This window comes from Mobula birostris, chromosome 14, assembly GCF_030028105.1.
Source record: "Mobula birostris isolate sMobBir1 chromosome 14, sMobBir1.hap1, whole genome shotgun sequence".
NCBI lineage: Eukaryota > Metazoa > Chordata > Chondrichthyes > Myliobatiformes > Myliobatidae > Mobula > Mobula birostris.
Genome location: NC_092383.1, coordinates 23,018,935 through 23,039,714, shown reverse-complemented (window position 1 = coordinate 23,039,714; position 20,780 = coordinate 23,018,935). Strand labels below are relative to the sequence as shown.

The following is a 20,780-nucleotide window of genomic DNA, read 5'->3' as shown; positions in this document are numbered from 1 at the left end:
AGGTGTAGAAGTGGAACCCAGTCCTGTGTTCTGTTGCTGCTGTAACCCATCCACTTCAAGGTGTGATCTGTTGTGTGTTCTTCTGCACAGCACTGTTGTAATGCATGATTATTTGAATTACTGTTACCTTCTTGTTAGCTTGAACCAGTCTGTCCATTTTGCCCAAAGAACAGCCACTCACTGGATGCTTTTTCTTGTTCTTCGCACCATGCTTTGTAAACTCTGGAGACTGTTGTGTGGACCTTCCAGGAGATCACCAGTTTTGAGATACTCAAACCACCCTGTCTGACACCAACAATCATTCCATGGTCAAATTCACTTAGATCACATTTCTTCCCCATTCTGATGTTTGGTCTGAATGACAAGTGAACCTCTTGACCATGTCTGCATGTGTTTATGCATTGAATTGCTGCCACAGATTAGATATTTGCATTAATGAGCAAGTGTACAGGTGTACCTAACAAAGTGATCAAAGAGTATAAGTTATAATTGTCAAATTTGAGCACTCTCATGCGTGGTTGGTTGAAACCAAATTAACACTTCAACGGCAAGGGATGACTCTAGGGTAAAGATGCAGTTGAATCTTGATGATTGATTACATTGAGGGGCTCGATTTCTTACATTTGTGACTATGCACAATATATTGTTAAAGGCAATTATTTTTTGTGTGAAAAGGAGAGTAATTTACAATGTGTGTGCACTCCCAGGTGTAGTTTGTCACAGACGTACTTTTAATGCTGTGAATGCAGTTTTGTCCTGCAGTAAAAAGCAACAATATTTCACATAAAGCTGCAACTCCCTGGGGTCTGATAGGACTTGTGTGTGGTATTTCAACATCAGGTACAGAACTGTGCAGAAGTCTTAGGCATTTATACATACACACTGCCTATTAAACGCATTCACAAGATCACAAGATCACAAGACAAAGGAGCAGAAGTAGGCCATTCGGCCCATTGAGTCTGCTCCGCAGCTCCCCCATGAGCTAAACTATTCACCCATCTAGTTCCAATTTCCGGCTTTTTCCCCATATTGCTTGATACCCTGACTAACTAGATACCTGTCAATCTCCTCCTTAAACACCTTCAATGATCGGGCCTCCACAGCCATATGTGGCAATGAATTCCACAAATCCACGACCCTCTGGCTAAAAAAATTTCTCCTCATCTCTGTTTTAACTGGGTACCCTCTAATTCTGAGACTATGGCCTCTTGTCTTGGACTCACCCACCAAGGGAAACAACCTTTCCACATCTACTCTGTCGAACCCTTTCAACATTCGAAATGTTTCTATGAGATCCCTTCTCATTCTTCTATACTCTAATGAATACAATCCAAGAGCCGACAGACGCTCCTCATATGTTAGCCCCTGCATTCCAGGAATCATACTCATAAATCTTCTCTGAGCTCTCTCCAACATCAGTACATCCTTTCTAAGATAGGGGACCCAAAACTGCACACAGTATTCCAAATGAGGTCTCACTAATGCCCCATAGAGCCTCATCAACACCTCCTTACTCTTATACACTATTCCTCTTGAAATGAATGCCAACATAGCATTTGCTTTCCTTACCGCCAATCCAACTTGGTGGTTAACCTTTAGGGTATCCTGCACAAGGACCCCCAAGTCCCTTTGCACTTCCGATTTTTGAATTTTCTCCCCATCTAAATAATAATCTGCCCGATTATTTCTTCTTCCAAAATGTACAACCGTACATTTGTCAACGTTGTATCTCATCTGCCATTTCTTTGCCCACTCTCCTAAACTGACTAAGTCTCTCTGCAACCTTTCCGTTTCTTCAATATCTCCTGCTCCTCCACCTATCTTGGTGTCATCCACAAACTTGGCCACAAAACCATTTAATCCATAATCCAAATCATCGACATACGTCGTAAAAAGAAGCGGCCCCAACACCGACCCCTGCGGAACACCACTAGTAACCAGCAACCAATCATAATAGGATCCCTTTATTCCCACCCTTTGCTTTCTGCCTATCAACCAATGCTCCACCCATTTCAATATCTTTCCTATAATTCCATGGGCTCTCACCTTATTAAGCAGCCTCATATGCGGCACCTTATCGAAGGCCTTTTGAAAATCCAAATACACAACATCCACAGCCTCTCCCTTGTCAATCTTATTCGAGATTACCTCAAAAAATTCCAATAAGTTGGTAAGGCAGGATCTTCCCTTCATGAAACCATGCTGGCTTCGGCCTATTTGTCATGCACCTCGAGGTATTTCATAACCTCGAATTAAAGCGCTTGGAAGTTTGCATGTTTTATTGTTTTACAACATTGAATCACAATGGACTTAATTTGGCTTTTTTTGACTGTGATCAACAGAAAATGATGCTTTTGTGTCAAAGTAAAGACAGATCTCTACAAAGTGATCTGAATTAATTGCAAATATAAAACACAAAATAATTGATTGTATAAGTATTCACCCCCTAATACGTATTGTGTTGTATTGCATTGTATTTATTTTATTTCTTACATCCAAGGGAGTAAAGATCTTTATGTTGTGTCTCTGTTGCAATGTACCAATGATGAAGAGGGGAAATGTGGGAGGATATTGCCCAAACACCACAATCAGATCATTGTACAGTCAGATAAGCAATCAGATCAATGTGTATTGATAAATCTGATGGCCTGGTGAAAGAAGATGACCTGGAGCCTGTTGATGCTGACCTTAATGCTGTGGTACCATTTGTCAGATGGAAGCAGCTGAACCAATTGGTGGTTGGGGTGGCTGGAGACCCTGATGATCCTCTGGGACCTTTTTACGCACCTGCTGCTGTAAGTATCCTGAATAGAGGAAAGTTTACATCCACAGATGCACTGGGCTGTCTGCACCACTCTCTGCAGTGTCCTGCAATTGAGGGTAGTGCAGTTCCCATTCCAGGCTATGACAACAGTCAGTCAGGATGCTCTCGATGGTCCCCTTGTAGAAAGTCCTGAGGATCTGGGGACTGATGCTGAACTTCTTCAGCTGCCTGAGGTGAAAGCGGTGTTGTTGCACTTTTTTGTACAGTCCAAATGAGGTCCTCGGAGATGTGTACACTGAGGAACTTGAAACTACTCACCCTCTCAACTACCGTCCCATTGATTTCAATAGAGGCTAGCCTGTCTCTGATTCTCCTGTAATCCACAATCAACTCCTTTTTTTTTGACATTGAGGGAGAGGTTGCTTTCTTGGCATCACTGTGTCAGGGCATTGACTTCTCCTCTGCCGGCTGTCTCATCATTTTTGAAGATAAGGCTCATTAGTGTTATGTCATCTGCAAATTTGATTAACAGATTGGAGCTGTGGGTGGCAACACAGCCATGGGTGTATAGGGAGTAGAGGAGGGGACTCAGGACACAGCCCTGGGGGACTCTTGTGGGACCTGTGTTGAGGGTCAGAGGGGCAGAGGTGATGGAACCCATCCTTAAATCTCCCTAGAGCAGGCCATCCTCAAAAACTGAGTGACCATGCAAGTGAAGAAAGTCACCAAGAGACCTATGATAACTCTAGAGAAGTCACAAGCTTCAATGGCTGGGATGGGAGAGACTGCACATACAACAACTGTTGCCTGGGTACTTCACTAATCACAACTTCGTGGGAGAGTGGCAAAGAGAAAGTCACTGTTGATAAAAACTCACATGAAATCTCAGCTAGAGTTAGCCAGAAGGTATATGGGAGACGCTGAAGTCAGCTGGAAAAAGGTTTTGTGGTTTGATTAAACTAAAATTGAGCTTTTTGGCCATCAGACTAAATGCTATGTTTGGTGTAAGCCAGATACCACACATCATCAAAAACACACTATCCCTCCCGTGAACCATGGTGGTGGCTGCATCATGCCGTGGGTATGCTTCACTACAGCAAGCCCTGGAAGGCTTGTGTAGGAAGAGGGTAAAATGAATGCAGCAAAATGCAAGGAATTTCTGGAGGAAAACATGATGCAGTCTGCAAGAGAACTGTGACTTGGGAGACGATACTGTATGTTTTCCAGCAAGACAATGACCCCAAGCATAAAACCAAAGCTACTCAGGAATGGTTAAAAAACAACAAAGTTAATGTCCTGGAGTGGCCAAGTCAGAGTCCAGACCTCAATTCAATTGAGAATATGTGTCTGGACATGAAAAGATCTATTCACTCATGATCCTCATGCAATCTAACAGAGCTTGAGCAGTTTTGTGAAGAATAGGGAAAATTGCAGTGTTCAGATGTTCAAACCTGATAGAGACTTATTCACAGAAGTTCAAGGCTGTAACTGGGGTCAAAAGTGCACCTACTAAATACTGACTTGAAGGAAGTGAATACTTATGCAATCAATAATTTTGTGTTTTATATTTGTAATTAATTTAGATCACTTTGTAAAGATCTGTTTTCACTTTAACATGAAAGTATCTTTTTACTGTTGATCAGTGTCAGAAAAAGTCAAATTATATCCACTGTGATTCAATGTCGTAAATCAATAAAACATGAAAACTTCCAGGGTGGGGAGGGGAGGTCAATACTTCTGTATGTATGTATCTAGGGCTCCTGATGAAGGATCTTGGCCCAAAATGTTGACTGTTTACTCTTTTCCATCGATGCTGCCAGGCCTGCTGAGTTCCTTCAGCATTTTGTGTGTGTTGCTTAGATTTCCAACATCTGTAGATTTTCTGTTGTTTGTGAGGGCTCCTTACACTTTTGCACAGTACTGTACCACTTCATTAATTATTGCAGCGTGTACTTAAATATCCTGTCTACGGCTTCTCTAATTCTAACCTGTCAATTTATGAGATTGGCAGATTGAACAACAATCTAATGGAGAACTGGGCAGGCCGAGAAAAATCTGTTAGGGGGGAAAAACACTGTTAACATTGTGGGCCTAAATCCTGCATTGGGACTGGACAATTCTTCCCTCTCCCCACAACCTCCCCAATGCCTCTCCCCCACAGATGCTTCTTGACCCACTGAATTCCCCCAGCAGATTAATTTTGCTTCATATTCCAACATCTGCAGTCTCTCATACCACCATTGTCACAATGAACAACTGGTTAGATCAATGGCTCCCATACTTTATTGGGTTACTGCTCCCTTGGCCCCCAGACCATAATCCCAGTGCATCCCTCTCCCTTCCTATCCAATACATAAAAACTATAAAGAATTTTGATTTACAATGTATAGTGAAGGAAAATAGGAACTGCAGATTCAAAGCAGTGACAAATAAATTGCAAAAGTTATTCAAATCGATCTAAAGCAACAAAATAAAATTATTTTTTATTTAGTTACAGTAAAATAATTTCATCAACAATTTTAGGGTGTACATTAGTTGTCCAACTATTCACTATTTCATTGCTTTTCACCTTTCAATGAGATGGATGGGCTTGGTGCAATGATATCAGCTTTCAACATCAGGCTGAATATCACCTAGGAGGAATCTCAAATCCCCATGTTCAGTAATTTGCAGTCTGTTTTGTCACTTTGAAAGAAGCTGGGTGACATCGTTGAAACTGCACTCCACTAAATATGACATTGGAAAGACAATAAAGAAAATCTTGACTTTTCTCCACAGCGCAGGATAGCGCTGAGAGATTTCTTCCTGTAACAGGTGGGCACAGTGTACTTGAAGATCATCATCTGGTATTCTTTCTTTCAACTCAGAAAGGCTCATAAATTGGAAAAGGTCATAATGTTGTCCAACGTTTCACTTAAACAGGATTAACTTGGACAGAAACTGATTTGACTTCGATAAGGTTCACATAATTTCCTTACAATTGAAGTCTAATTTCACTAAAGTTTGCAAATAATTCTGAGAAATAAGCAGTGCCATGCTTAATATTCTTGATATGAATATTGAATGAAGCATTCAAATCTTCAAAGAATTTTATCACAGGTTCGAAAGCCACATGAAAACATCTCAGGTAGTTCCCTTTTGAGAGCCATCCAACTTCTGTGTGCAACAGCATGTGTTCGAACTGTTCTTCATTCTCAATACAAAGCTTGAAATAGTCCAGAATTGAAAGCATAGGACTTGATGTTATTTACCGCTTTGATAACAATATTTAATGATTTCTGCAGCCAATCATTTAGGTTTTGCGATGAGATGTCATCTGTGAATTATGCAGTGAATGGTAAAAATGTTAGGTACAGCTTTTTTCAAGAAAGTAATAACCCCGCTGTGGCGTCCTGTCACTGATGGTGCGTCATCTGTTGCAAAAACAACAATGTTGGTGAGCGGAATCTCCTTCTCTTTGAAAAGTTTTTCAACAACCAGAAATATTGACTCTCACCTCAGATCTGTTTCGCATCTCCTTGCAAATAACAACCCTTGAACCATGCTTTCATCCTTTATGAATCGAACATAGCGAAGAAGCGAAGATTTGTTGCCTGACAAACTTGATTCATCCGACTGCAAAGCAAATTCTTTTGTGCTACAGTAAATATGTTGGGTAATGTGTCCTCCACATTCTCAGACACTTCATCTATTTGTCTTTGAACAGAGCTGCCACTGAGTGGAATCACTTTAATTATTTGGGCTGTTCACATTTACAAAACCATACTGAAAACCTCCCTTACTGCTGGCAGAATCAGTTCTTCTCTAGTTTTATAGGGTTTTCCAGATTTAGCGATAAGCAATAAAATGTAGTATAAAGCTGTTATGTGGGGGTTAGTTTAGTTGTCGGTCAAAAGCCACTTCTATCATGCTGATCTGTAGTGTTCTCATGCAGTGTGTTGAAACTCTGACTAAACACCAAGTTAAACCGGAGCCAATGAAGGCAGAGTCGTAGTAAGGTTAACCATTTACTGTTCACTTGTCCACATTAACATCGTATGGTGAAAACTGTAGATAAAAAAATACAAACATATACAGCATCTGTTTCATTTTGGAGACCAGGCGTGCTCTCTTCTTTTAGCAAGTGTCTCCAGCCTCCCCGAGTAACGAGTGAAGAGGTTCCTGTCAAACCGCCACCGGGCCCGAACCCACCCCGTGCTTGAAATTGAAAAGCCGACACGCGCGCCATCCGAACCGTCGCTTCCTTAACAGAAACCGCATTAATATTTTTACTTCAAATACTTTCATAGGAACTTACAGCATTGCTCCTATAATGTTCCTTTGTGGGTAGACATGGAGCTCTTCACGATCATGCCGCACGCATGGCACCTGCCTTTACACCTTCTCCGAACCGGAGGTTACACATAAGACGCAGTGAAACCGGAGGTGATGTCATCACATGCTGCGACATACCATAGACAATGAATTTACCTTTGTTATACTGTAACTTAATTATCAACCTTTAACTTTTACTAGAAAGTAGTTACGAACAAATCATTTAAAGCGTAGACCCAACAAAGTCAAATAAATGCCTTAAGGGCAACACAGGATCATCGATAGGTTTGTTTAAAGGCTGCAGCATCTCTTTCCCATTGGTTGCCTTGTGTGTCACAGCACCGGTGTCTGGTTTCAGGCATCTCAGGGGTATAAGAATAGCGCATGCATAAGGGTTGGCCTCTTTCCTTCCCTTTGTTCCAGAGTGCACTTCACACTGAGGTCACGACCAATGCTTTTTCATTTGGCCTATTTCTGGCATCTTCGTTATGGATTAACGACCATGGTCAATTGCCAATTGTTTGTCCAACCTCAAGTGCTGCAATCAATAAAGGGGAAAGTTACCATCGTCATCATAGCTCAGGCAAAACCTGCCTCTCTGCCTGAAGGTACATTAAGTGGGGCTGTGATATCTCATTTGGGCCATGGGCTAGGGAAATGTGGTCAAAGCAATTCAAAGGGAGTAAATTCTGAACTTTACCCCATTGAACACCACGCCCTAATTTACAGGAATTGCATCACTGTGTGAGTAGAGTATGGGAATTGTACTAGCTAATGCTGTACTACAGTAGAGAATGACAATAGTGAGTGAGCCAGGCCCAGAAGTGACACGATTTCTTCAGTCCAGTTTTCTCATGATGTACCAAATACAGAAGTGTCACATTGCTTTTCAACAACTATATTGCACTTCAAGCAAAGTCTAAGAGAACGATGGGTAAGGAAGAGTTGACGTGATTACGTGAACATGGTAATCAATTGGGTGGCACAGAGGATCAAATGGTTATAATAAGAAATTAATTTACTAAACTAATTCTGTAATCCCTCAGTTGTCTCCCATTGCTACCAAGCATGTCCCCCACCACCCCCTTTTGCTTTATCGCACTCTTACAAAGAATGACCGTCACCAGTGGGGGTGATACTGCCCACTTTGGTCAATTCTTATGACCTCAAACTGGGTTAGAGGTTATAAGAGTTGACTTAAAATTGCATTATCACCTGATTGTGATTTCATCTGAGTGAGAAATACTGATCTGTGATAGAGAGGTGTTAAAAAAGACTTGTCAAAGGCTTGTTAGCTTCATGATAGCCAAAAATGTGTTTGGAAGGCATTTTCTCTGCAGGTGCATTCTTGTCTATTGAGACAGCTTTTGAACCAAGCTGTGGCTTTCCAGCAGACCTGCCAGTAAATGGAAGAAAGGGCCACGAAAGTCTACACTGGCTGGAAACATGTTGGCGAGTAAACGCTTTCTGGGAGCACCCCATGCCGCAGAGTTCTTCCCACTCCAGCTTCTCGACCTTGCATATTCTATCCTCTGTTCACAGTACCTTTGTTAAGCGAGTGGGAGAACACATACTCATCATGGGAATGGCTCACAGGTTTCAGGTTTGGGCAGGACTGGATTGGCTTCTGTCAGTGGGAAATCAGCAGTTAAATTGCAGGTTGCAGCAGCAGGTGGAATATCACTACTGGCTGCTGGAAGCAGAGTTCAAACATATGATTTTGGGCATTACAGGACCCAAGGAAAAGTGAATGCAAGGAATAAGTTGTTTTCACTCATTTCCCAGTGATAGATTCCATGTCCTTGCCTTCAGCTTAAGTTGAAGTTGCCCTCTTACACCCTGGTGAAGATGTGTTTCTGTGTCAGTGCCTATAGAGAATTATAGCCATTCAAAGATTCAAGTTTATTTATTGTGTGTACATCGAAACATACAGTAAAATACATTGCTTGTGTTAACAACCAACACACCTGAGGGTGTGCTGGAGGCAGCCTGCAAGTGTTGCCGCACACTCCAGTGCCAACATATTTTACCTTGGCAGAACAACACAGAACACAACAAAATAACAACAGCAAAACAAGCCCTTTTCCCCTCTCCCACCAAGGCACGTGCAAAGTCCTCCAAGACAATGCCATGTGTTGAAACAGTGGAGTTTGCTCATTGCAGTAAATCACTGCTGTGGTCACTCCATTCATTAGTGTATCAAACTGATGGGGAAAAATGCCTTCCTGGCTTCTTCCCCCATCTTTTCAGTCCTGATGAAGGGTCTCGGCCCAAAACGTCATCTGCTTATTCCTCAGCTGCCTGACCTGCTGAGTTGTGCTAGAATTTTCTATGTCTTACTCTGGGTGGCTGGGTGGAGATATGTCGCTACCAAAGGAAGTGTAAGTTACTTCTTCCCTCCGCTAACCTGCAGGCCACCCTTGGGCAAGGTGTAGCCCCTGCTTAGCCCCCCATTTAGGGTCACGTGAAGCCATAGGAGCAGGGGGTGGGTGGTCGCATAAGCAGCTGGTGCATATCACAAGTCCTGGTTATGCAACCACTGACGCCAGGCGGACGATCTCTGAAGTGTATTCATAATGGCTGGGGTCACCTGTCTTGTAAAGGCACTGCCCAGAAGAAGGCAACAGCAAACTGCTTCTGTAGAATAATTTGCCAAGAACAATCACCATCAAAGACCATGATCACCCATGTCATACAACATAACACATAATGAACGACTCAGGAGAAAAATGATGAGCTTTGCACACAGAGCAGTAGGTGCTGGGTGGCACTCTGTGATTGGTTTTCCAAGAAATTCTTTACGTTCCACATTTGAACACTATAGGCCAGAATATTTTCATTGTCACATAACCATAACTACTTTTGCGCAGTACTATACGTGGTGCAACCTATTAAAACATCAGAAATGTGTCCTCCAGAATGTGTATAGTGTAAGTGCTGCTCAGCTATTTATATGCATTTGTGGTGATAGGTTATGTGACAATGAAAATATTCTGGCCTATAGTGTTCAAATGTGGAATGTAAAGAATTTATTGGAAAACCAATCTCAGAGTGTATATAGTTAGAGTATGTAAGACTTTTGCACAGAAATGTATATCAAGAATATAAGAATTGAAATACAGGGAAAATATTGACAATTTTATATCATTTTCAGGTGTTTGCTCACCATGAAGAGCATTGTGCAGCCGATTGCGTTGTGGGGAAAGAAAGCACCGTCTCATTCCATCTGTGCTCTAATGCTCACTGATGACCAGGGGACTATAGTGACAGGAAGTTGGGAGGGACAGATTTGCCTCTGGAACCTGTCACCTGATTTCAAGGTTAGTATTTTGCATGAATACTTCTCAGGTAATGATTGCTCATTACGTCTGCTTGCGAATGTACACATTTTTCTTGAAAATATTTGATTTATTCATTTGCGTTGTACAAGTTACAGAGAGAGAGAGAATAAAAAACACGAGAGGGAGGCACACATGGCTTTGTGTTTTATATTTTGAATTGAAAATAAATTACATTTATGAGGCATAAAAGCTCATAAATTAATGGTTCTGGATGAAAAAGGCTACTATTATACACAGGCTTTGTATAAAACTATGCAATTTCCCTCTTTATAGAAAAGACATTGAAATAATTTTAAATGACCTGCAGGTACATTATGTCGGCGGGGCTGAAATGTCAGTGAAATGCTGGTCAGCAATCTATGACTATTATTGATTGCAGTGGTGGTCTGACAGCTGCCCATCGCAAAAGAAGGAAAACATTCTTCAATTTAAGGTTTCTTCTACGTTTGTAGTTTCTTGAAACGATTTAATAAGAAAGAGGGGAATTGCATTGTAACATCTATGCCTGTGTAGCAAATGAGACAACACGATGGCACAGTAGCATAGTGGTTAGCACAACGCTTTACAGTACCAATGACCCAGGTTCAATTCCCGCTGTTGCTTGTAAGGAGTTTGTACGCTCCTCTCGTGACCACGTGGGTTGCCACCAGCTGCTCTGGTTTTCTCCCACAATCCAAAGACATACCAGTTGATAGGTTAATTAGTCACTGTAAATCGTCCTGTGATGAGGCGAGGGTTAAATCAGGGGTTGCTGGATGGCATGGCTCGAAGGGCTGGAAGAACCTATTCCGTGCTGTATTTCGATATTAAAAAAATAAGTTCTAGAACAAAGATGTTTCAGAACAATATCATTTCAAAACTCATTCTCTCTAGTAGAAGCTATCAATGATTTGGATGACTAAATTGATGGCCTTTTGGCCAGGTTTACAAACAAATCAAAGATAGGTGGAGGGACAGGTAATGTTGAGGAAACAGGGAGTCTGTAGAAGATTGTGAGAAGAGGTGGCAGAAGGAACATGGTGCAGGGATGTTCAAAGTTCAAAGTAAGTTTATTATCAAAGTATCTACATGCCAGCATGTACAACCCTGAGATTAATTTTCTTGTGGGCATACTCAACAAATCTACAGAATAGTAACCATAACAAAATCAATAAATGTCCACTCAACTTGGACATTCATCCAGAATGTAGAAGGCAACAAACAGTACACAAAGAAAGAAATGATAATAATAAATAAATAAACAATAAGTGTCAAGAATATGAGATGAAGTGTCCTTGAAAATGAGTCCATTAGTTGTCAGAACATTTCAATGATAGGGCATGTGAAGTTGAGTGAAGTTATTCCCTTTAGTTCAAGAGCCTGAGAGTTGAGGGGTAGTAACTGTTCCTGAACTTGGTGGGGTGAGTCTTGAGGCTCTGGTACCTTCTTCCTGATGGTAGCAGCGAGAAGAGACCATGTCTTGGGTGGTGGAGGTCCCTGATGATGGATGCTGCTTTCTTGCCACAGCATTTCATGTAAGTGTTCTCACTGGGTGGAAGGGATTTACTTGTGGTGGACTGGGCTGTATGCAGTACTTTTTGTAAGATTTTCCATTCAAGGGCATCAGTCCATCCATACCAGGCTGTGATGCAGCCAGTCAATATACCCTCCACATCTCTAGAAATTTGTCCAAGTTGTAGCTATCATGACTAATCTCCACAGAGTTCTACAGATGTATAGGTGACGCTATACTTTCTTCGTAATTGTACTTAAGTCCTGGACCCAGGACAGGTCCTCTGAAATAATAACACAGAGAAATTTAAAGTTGCTGACTCTCTCCACCTTTGATTCTTTGATGAGAACTGGCTCATGGACCTCTGGTTTCCTTCTCCTGAAGTCGATCATCAGCACCTTGGTAGAAGCAGTAAAGGTGTGGACTAATTTCTAAATGGGGAGAAAATTAAAAAATCAGAGGTGCAAATGGACTTGGATGACCTTGTGTGGGATTCCTTAAAGGTTAACTTGCAGTTTGAGTCAGTGGGAAGTAAGGCAAATGCAATGTTAACATTCATTTTGAGAGGACGAGAATATGAGAGAAATAATATAATACTGAAGCTTTATGAGGCTTTGGTCAGAGCATACTTGGTGCATTTTGAGCAGTTTTGGGCCTCTTGTCTAAGAAAAGATGTGCTGGCATTGGAGAGAGTCCAGAGGAGGTTCCCGAGAATGATTCTGGGAATGAAATGGTTAACATATGAGGAGCGTTTGATGGCTTTGGGCCTGTACTCGCTGGAGTTTCGAAGAATGGTGGGGGGGGAAGCGAGATCTCACTGAAACCTTTTGAATATTGAAAGGCCTGGATAGAATAGATGTGGAGAGGGTGTTTCCTATAGTTGGTGAGTCTAGGACCGGAGAGCACAGCCTCAGAATAGAGAGATGTTCATTGAGATCAGAGATGTGGAAGAATTTCTTCAGCCAGAGAGTAGTGAATCTGTGGTAATCCTTGCCCCAGACGGATGTGGAGGCCAAGTCATTGAGTATAATTAAAGGAGAGGTTGATAGGGTCTTGATTAGTCAGGGTGTCAAAAGTTATGGTCGGAAGGCAGAGAATGGGATTGAGAGGGAAAATAAATCAGCCATGATGGAATGGCGGGGCAGACACAATGGGTTGAATGGCCTAATTCTGCTCCTATGTCTTATGGTTTTGCAGTCTAAGCGATTGTGTGCTTGGCCCTTTGTGTTTGTTTTGAATACCCTGTAGTGGGCATGTGAGATCTTTGTTTTGCTTTATAACAATTAACTCATTTGTTTTGCTTTGATAATAATATTGACTGGTGGCAGTGTTATGCTGTGTTCATAACACTGGGGTATGTGTCATTAAAAGTAAACCCATAATAACAGGCGTGGCATTCCAGCTAATCTACTTCTCCAGCTGCGACTATTCACCATCAATCACTGAAATCACAGTGAGACCCCAGCGTTCCCTTTCAATGATGACACAACAATTGTAGGCCGTATCTCGGGTAATGATGAGTTTGAAGGCTGAATGGCCTACTCCTGCACCTATTGTCTATTGTCACTGGCATTTCTCTCAACCCTGGAACATCTGTAAGGCTTACGTAAGGCTCCTTTTCAGTGACTACAGCTCTGCCTTTAATACCATCATTCCAAATAAACTGATTCCTAAGCTCCGGAACCTGGGCCTTAGCACTCAGATCTGCAGCTAAATCTTCAACTTCGTCACAGACAGGACCCAGGCTGTAAAAATAGGGGACAAGCTCTCCTCTACAATCACTCTGAGCACCAGTGCCCCACAAGATTGTGTACTCAGCCCCCTGCTGTACTCACTGTACACCCATGATTGTGTGGCCAAGTTTCCATCGAACTCAATATATAAGTTTGCTGATGATACAACAATTGTAGGCCGTATCTCGGGTAATGATGAGTTTGAGTACAGAGAGGAAATTAAGAACCTGGTGGCATGGTGCGAAGACAATAACCTATCCCTCAACATCAGCAAGACGAAGAAATTGGTTGTTGACTTCAGAAGGAGTAGCGGACCGCACGACCCAATTTACATCGGTGGTGCGCAAGTGGAACAGGTCAAAAGCTTTAAGCTCCTCAGGGTCAATATCACAGATGACCTGACTTGGTCCAATCAAGCAGAGTCCACTGCCATGAAGGCCCACCAGCACCTTTACTTCCTGAGAAAACAAAAAAAATTTGGCCTGTTCCCTAAAACCCTCACTAAGCATTCTTCTAGGGTGCATCACAACCTGGTATGGAAGTTGTCCTGTCCATGATCGGAAGAAGCTGCTGAAGATTGTGAACACAGTCCAGCACATCACACAAACCAATCTTCTGTCCGTGGACTCACTTTACACCACACACTGTCAGAGCACTGCTGCCAGAATAATCAAGGACACGACCCACCCAGCCAACACACTTTTCGTCCCTCTTCCCTCCGGGAGAAGGCTCAGGAGCTTGAAGACTCGTATGGCCAGATTTGGGAACAGCTTCTTTCCAACTGTGATAAGACTGCTGAACAGATCCTGACCTGGATCTGAGCTATACCCTTCAAATATCCGGACCTGTCTCTTGGTATTTTTTGCACTACCTTACTTTTCCTTTTCTATTTTCTATTTATGATTTATAATTTAAATTTTTAATATTTACTATCGATTTGTAATCCAGGGAGCGCAAAGTGCAGAATCAAATATCGCTGTGTTGATTGTACGCTCTAGTATCAATTATTTGGCGATAATGAAGTAATGTTACCGCCCATTTCTGGGCTAGAGGGAAATGGCAAACATCTTCAAGTCTCAGTCTTCTTGAATGATCCTTTAGAAGTTAGGTTTACTTTTTGTCACCAGCTAACTCCCATTCTTTTTCAAAAAATACTTTCCATAATCTGAGCCCTGCAATTGGTTCAGACGAAAGGAAAACAATTTCAATGTTAATAATAGTAATCCTTAAGAATATCATCCAATACAGTATTCTGCCTGCTCTGAAATCTAAATCTATTGCAGAGAAATTGGGATTCTACATCTCTTACTGCAGTAATTGTTTGACTGTGTATTGTGTTAATGTCTACCCAGATACTCTTGAAAAATCGGTGGTATTAGTACAAAAATGTTAATAGAGTTGGCACAGCAGAAACGATACAAGTGTACAGTTCTGGTCACCGAATTATAGGAAGGATGTCAATAAAATTGAGAGAGTACAGAGGAGGTTTACTAAAATGTTGCCTGGGTTTCATCTCCTAAGTTACAGAGAAAGGTTGAACAAGATAGGTCTTTATTCTTTGGAGCATAGAAGGTTGAGAGGAGACTTGATAGAGGTGTTTAAAATTATGAGAGGGATTGATAGAGTTGACGTGGTTAGACTTTTTCCATTGAGAGTGGGGAAGATTCAAACAAGAGGGCATGGGTTGAGAATTAGAGGACAAAAGTTTAGGAGTAACATGAGGAGGAACTTCTTTACTCAGAGAGTGGTAGGTGTGTGGAATGAGCTTCCAGCAGAAGTGGTTGAGGCAGGTTCGATGTTGTCATTTAAAGTTAAATTGGACAGCTATATGGACAGGAAAGGAATGGAGGGTTATGGGCTGAGTGCAGGTCGGTGGGAATAGGATAGGGTAAGAGTTCGGCACGGACTAGAAGGGCTGAGATGGCCTGTTTCCATGCTGTAATTGTTATATGGTTATATGGTATGCTTAAAATCTCCTTGAAATAATACAACATCCTTCGAATCAGAATCAGAATCAGGTTTATTATCACCGGCAAGTGTCATGAAATTTGTTAACTTAGTGGCAGCAGTTCAATGCAATACATAATATAAAAGAAGAAGAAATGTAATCAGTCAATCAATCAATTATGGTATATGTATATTGAATAGATTAAAAATCATGCAAAATCAGAAATAATATATATTAAAAAGTGAGGTAGTGTTCACCGGTTCAATGTCCATTTAGGAATCGGATGGCAGAGGGGAAGAATCTGTTCCTGAATCACTGAGTGTGTACCCTTCAGGCTTATGTACCTCCTGCTTGATGGTAACAGTGAGAAAAGGGCATGCCCTGGGTCCTTAGTAATGGACACTGCCTTTCTGAGACACCGCTCCTTGAAGATGTCCCGGGCACCTTGTAGGCTTGTACCCAAGATGGAGCCGACTAAATTTACAACCCTCAGCAGCTCTTTTCGGACCTTTGCAGTAGCCTCCCCCTCTTACCAGACAGTGATGCAGCCTGTCAGAATGCTCTCCATGGTACATCTTAGAAGTTTTCGAGTGTTTTTGTTGACATACCAAATCCCTTCAGACTCCTAATGAAGTATAGTCACTGTCTTGCTTTAGTGACTCTTTTGAATACGTAGTCCATGATCACCCAAGCTAGAGAAGTTTTGTAATCATATTGAGAACCTCGACAATCTCAACTCAACGTATAGGGAGAACACAGGTGATTGACCGGAGTGGGACATCTCTCCAATGACCCACCTGCCCAATCTTTCAGGCACCTTTTGCTCCAATAGCGGAAAGCTCTGCAATTCCCACTACGGCCTCATCCGTCATCTTGGAACCCATAAAATTGAAGTGGATGCAAGTCATCCTCGATCTCAGGGAACTTGCTAAGAAAATGTGTTTTTCTCGTGGAAGCAAACATTGAAGCAGGGACAGGCCAGAAAGAGAGGGCATGGTGGTATCCTATATGTTTATACACCCCAGATGAGTTTCATGTCCCTGATGGAGCAGTAATCACATCATGCAGCTCAGATTTGAACAGTAGAAGACGTCTACAAGGAGTGAAGGGAGTCCTACAGATGCAATTTAAATTATCCCGAGCATTGAAAACCGAGGCTGGCAAGAGTTGTGTTCCGGATATTGGAAGCAAAATGCAGAACCTTTAGTTGATGTCTCATTGCTACCCGCTCTGCAATGAGCTCCTAGTTTTTATATCTGATCAGCAAAAAATCATAGCCCACACAACATGCTACTAATTATGCTACTGCAGGAATAAATGTGTAGTTTAGGTTCCTGAGACCAGGAACACCTCAGCTACACCAGAATGAACTGCATATGAAAGTGTCCATGTCATTTTCCAGATGGCTCACTATCTCAACCAGAAGTGTTAGTTAGTGTGTAAAACATGCACAAATTGAACCAATTTCTAGGCTTATGCTCCCAAAGTTTGATTGCTGAGAAGTTGCAGCTTCTGTGCACATTTTGTGCATAATTTGTGCATGAATTATTTTGCTCATATATAACGGTGCTTAATTATTAATGATGGGAATCAATGAGGAATTGTCCTGAACATTGTTCACCTTAACAAGTTTGATGTTTGCCCAAGGCCAAATGTACATTGAAATGATAGCAGCAAGTGTACTGTAGCTATTTCCATGCTTACTGATAGAAATTGCCTGTTAAAGGAGTGAAATGTGATCTGCATTTATAACTTAAATAAACACATAAAGCCACCTGCCACAATAAATGAGAGTTAAAGGGACCACAAGTTTCCATCAAGGCATTGTTCTCTCCATCTGCCAGTCTGTAATGTTATTGCTGGGCATATTCCGAATAGCATTGCTGATGTCCCATTACTGATTGTAGCCTTTGTGCATTATCCACCACCAGCATACATAATGCCATCTCTGATAGTGTGATGTGCCCATGTCTTGCAGTATTTCGGAACTTGATCTGTGAAGACGAGTGCAGTATAGGGTGAGCTGGGGTGGCCAGCTACCTGAGAATTGTGTTCTCCTCCTCCAAGCCTTCTCTTACCTTCAAGCAGGTACCATGAATAGAAATCCTTTAAGGCTCTGACATGCTTTGTGCAAGTTTCAAGAGATAAGCCATCCTCACATCTTTTCAATTGTGTCCTTTTGCCAATTTCTTGATACTCTGTCAATCACTCATTTGGATGTCCGAATGTTAGTCGGGATTTGTTTCGCACACCAAAAAAAGTGAAATCTGATTTCAAGCCACATGCGTTAAAAGTCAAAATCAAGTTTGTTTCCTGTGCATATGATTACATTTTCTTTTGCTTCCTTAGACTTTACCTCGGATCTTGCTGTTTGGCCATACTGCTTCAATTACTTCCCTTGGTAAAGCAAGTGAGAAACAGCCATACATCGTCAGCGCAGCTGAAAATGGGTGAGTCTCTCTGACTAAGTGGTCTCATTGAGCACTGCACGAGGAGTCTCTGCCTTGCAGGAGATCAAGGTCAAAGTCAAGTTTATTGTCATTTGCACAAGTAAGTATCTGTGCAGCTGCAAAGAAAAACTTAACTACAGCAGTGCCACAGGCAAAGGGGGTCAGAGACACAGCATTCACAAGAGGAGCATAAATTAAACATAACTTATACAGAATTATACAAGGAAGAAATAAAGCAGAAAATAAAGTATAATTTTAGTGTAAGGCCATCAAAGTGATCAAGGTGTTGCTATTCTGAGGTAATAATTGGTGTTGTGCATGTTGCTTCAAGAACCAAATGGTTGAATGGAAGTAGCTGTTCTTGAACTTGATGGTGTGGGGCTTCAGGGTGACGGTAGCTCTGAGAAGATGGCACGGTGGGGGTCTTTGACGATAGATGTTGCCTTTATGAGGTAAGATTTGAAATCAAAATGCTGCAGATGCTGAAAATCTGAAATTAATTTTGTAGCACCACAGTGGCACAGTTATGAGAATCACTGCGCCCGAGACCTGGGATCAATCCTGACCTCACGTGCTGTCAATACGGGCTTTCTACATTCTCTCTGTGACTTTGCTAGTTTCCTCAGGGTGCTTTATTTATTTCCCAAGTGTCAATGGCATGTGGTTTGGTAATTTAACTAGCCACAGCATATTGTCACTAGTGTGTCGGAGAGTGGTGGAATCAGGAGGGAGCCAGTGTAGAGTGGACAAAAATGAGACTGGTGTCAGATTAGCATAAGTGGGTGGTTGATGGTTGGTGCAGACTTGGTGAGCTGAAGGGCCTGTTTCTCTGTTGTATCACTCCATGACTTTGTGACTAAAAACAGCATTGGATAAATTCAGGAGGTCAGGCAGCCCCACTGAGGAGAGAAATGAATGTTTCAGCTAGTGACCTTTCACTCAAACCATATCGAGCTGAAATATTAACTCAGTTTCTTTCTCCGCAGATACAACCAGATCAGCTGAGTATTTCCAGATTCTCCTGTTTTGCTTCAATAAGTAAAGAAAGCAGGGAAGATTTAAATTACAGATCAGCAGCAAAGTTAAGGAAACAGGCCTTTAGAAAAATAACACATCAAGGCTAACAATGACGTCAGCTGAACTTACTTCTTCAGTTGGTCCAGTGTGGAAAGTTTTTGTCCATTTTATTTTTCAATTGTCAGCAACTTAGGGAGAACGAACGTGAGCTTTGATCACTTACAGGAATGTAAGCAAGTAATTGACCACATTTCACAGAGCCTGCCTTTGCAGATCATCAGCTGAGCATTCTCTAATTAAAATTTAAGCTCCATTAAGCAAGTGGATTTTATGGGACCAGAATATCATGTTATATCAGCAAAAGGGTACCCAGTAGATTTACTGTTAATAACAACTCATATCTCTTAAGTGATTTTTACAGAAGGTCGAATGAGGCACTGAGTATCATAAAAAGGCTGCGGTTGCTGGACATCTGAATTAAGAGCAAAAAACACAGACAGTGCTCGACAGGACGGACAGTGTACACGAGAGGGCATTAGAGCTGAGGTTTCAGGTCAATTACCTTTTATCAGGAACAGGGTAATTGAGCCCAGAGATCATAAAGCTTCAATGAATGTTTCTGTCATAAATGAGTTGAGGCTGGGGTAGTTTTGAGCAATGATATAGTGGTGTGGCCTAAACTTCATCTCTGAGTCACCAATTTGAATCTTGTTCTCTGAATGAAACTAGATATTGGGAGCTGGATGGAATGGGGTCAGTACCATTAGAGTTTATCTTCCCCTGATAACATTTCCACCGAGGGGGGGAGGGATGGGGAGAGTGCAAACAATAAAAGTAATCAAATAGCTTTAGATCTGGAGTTTTACAAAAGACACAAAGTCAGGCATCACCGCAGCAACAGCCACATTTCTTCGCAAGCTCTCTCTGATTTGAAGAAAGACGTGCACTGTAAAAAGTTTTCCAGTGGGTGGCAGTGTGTTTTTAAAGAATGGTAAAAGCTGAGCTTGGCATGGAGACAGCTGAAAGATAAATAAAAGTGAAAGTCTCCAGGATGCATGGCGCTTTCAAGAATATCAGGTTTAATTTGGATGAAAGGCAGCATTTGTTAATTGGATGTGACTCATACAAATGATGAACAATCTAAATCACTGACAACCCATATTGTTGGTTTACCTGCAATTTGCTACGGGCTGCATGTAGGTTAGTTACTAGGCTTCAAACTGAGGCTTCAAGCTGAGCTGCAGGATGTAATTACTTCAACAGAAAGGAGTAGATATGTTTCACCTTTAAGTTATAGCCAGAACACCTTCATGCTCAGTAATTTATAACAAAAAAAAATGGTTTGTCCACTTTTAACTGTGGCAGTAAAGAAAACCTTGATGCTATGAAATGATTTTGGTCAATTGACTTGAGATGCTGTGAAGATTAATGTATGAGGTTCTCTTTTCAGGGAGATGTGCCTTTGGAATGTCACCAGTGGCCAATGCATTGAACATACAAAACTGCCCTTCACTCACACTTCAATCTATGTAAGTACACTGGCATTTGATGTGACGCTTAATTCACTTACATATGTTGCTGTCATGCATTGCATTTTGAAAGCACAGAACTGAAGTCTGCAATTTAAAAAAGTTCTCAAAAATTGGGATTAACTGCGATGACTTGAAAAGGATTTATTTTAATTTTCCATGAACACATGGTGAAGCTAGAAAGAAAACCAG

The 20,780-nt window shown here is 41.6% G+C and overlaps 1 protein-coding gene across 7 annotated transcripts in view; it reads left to right on the top strand.

Annotated features, from left to right (window-relative positions):
* LOC140209773 (WD repeat-containing protein 72-like) overlaps positions 1 to 20,780 on the top strand; it is a 360,805-nt gene that overhangs the window by 40,604 nt on the left and 299,421 nt on the right. For all 7 annotated transcript variants that reach the window (XM_072278224.1, XM_072278225.1, XM_072278229.1 and 4 more), the window contains exons 2-4: positions 10,233 to 10,398; positions 17,942 to 18,042; positions 20,510 to 20,588. In XM_072278224.1, coding sequence (XP_072134325.1) covers positions 10,246 to 10,398; positions 17,942 to 18,042; positions 20,510 to 20,588 — 333 coding nt within the window. In that variant the 5' untranslated portion in view covers positions 10,233 to 10,245. The remainder of the gene's footprint in view (positions 1 to 10,232; positions 10,399 to 17,941; positions 18,043 to 20,509; positions 20,589 to 20,780) is intronic.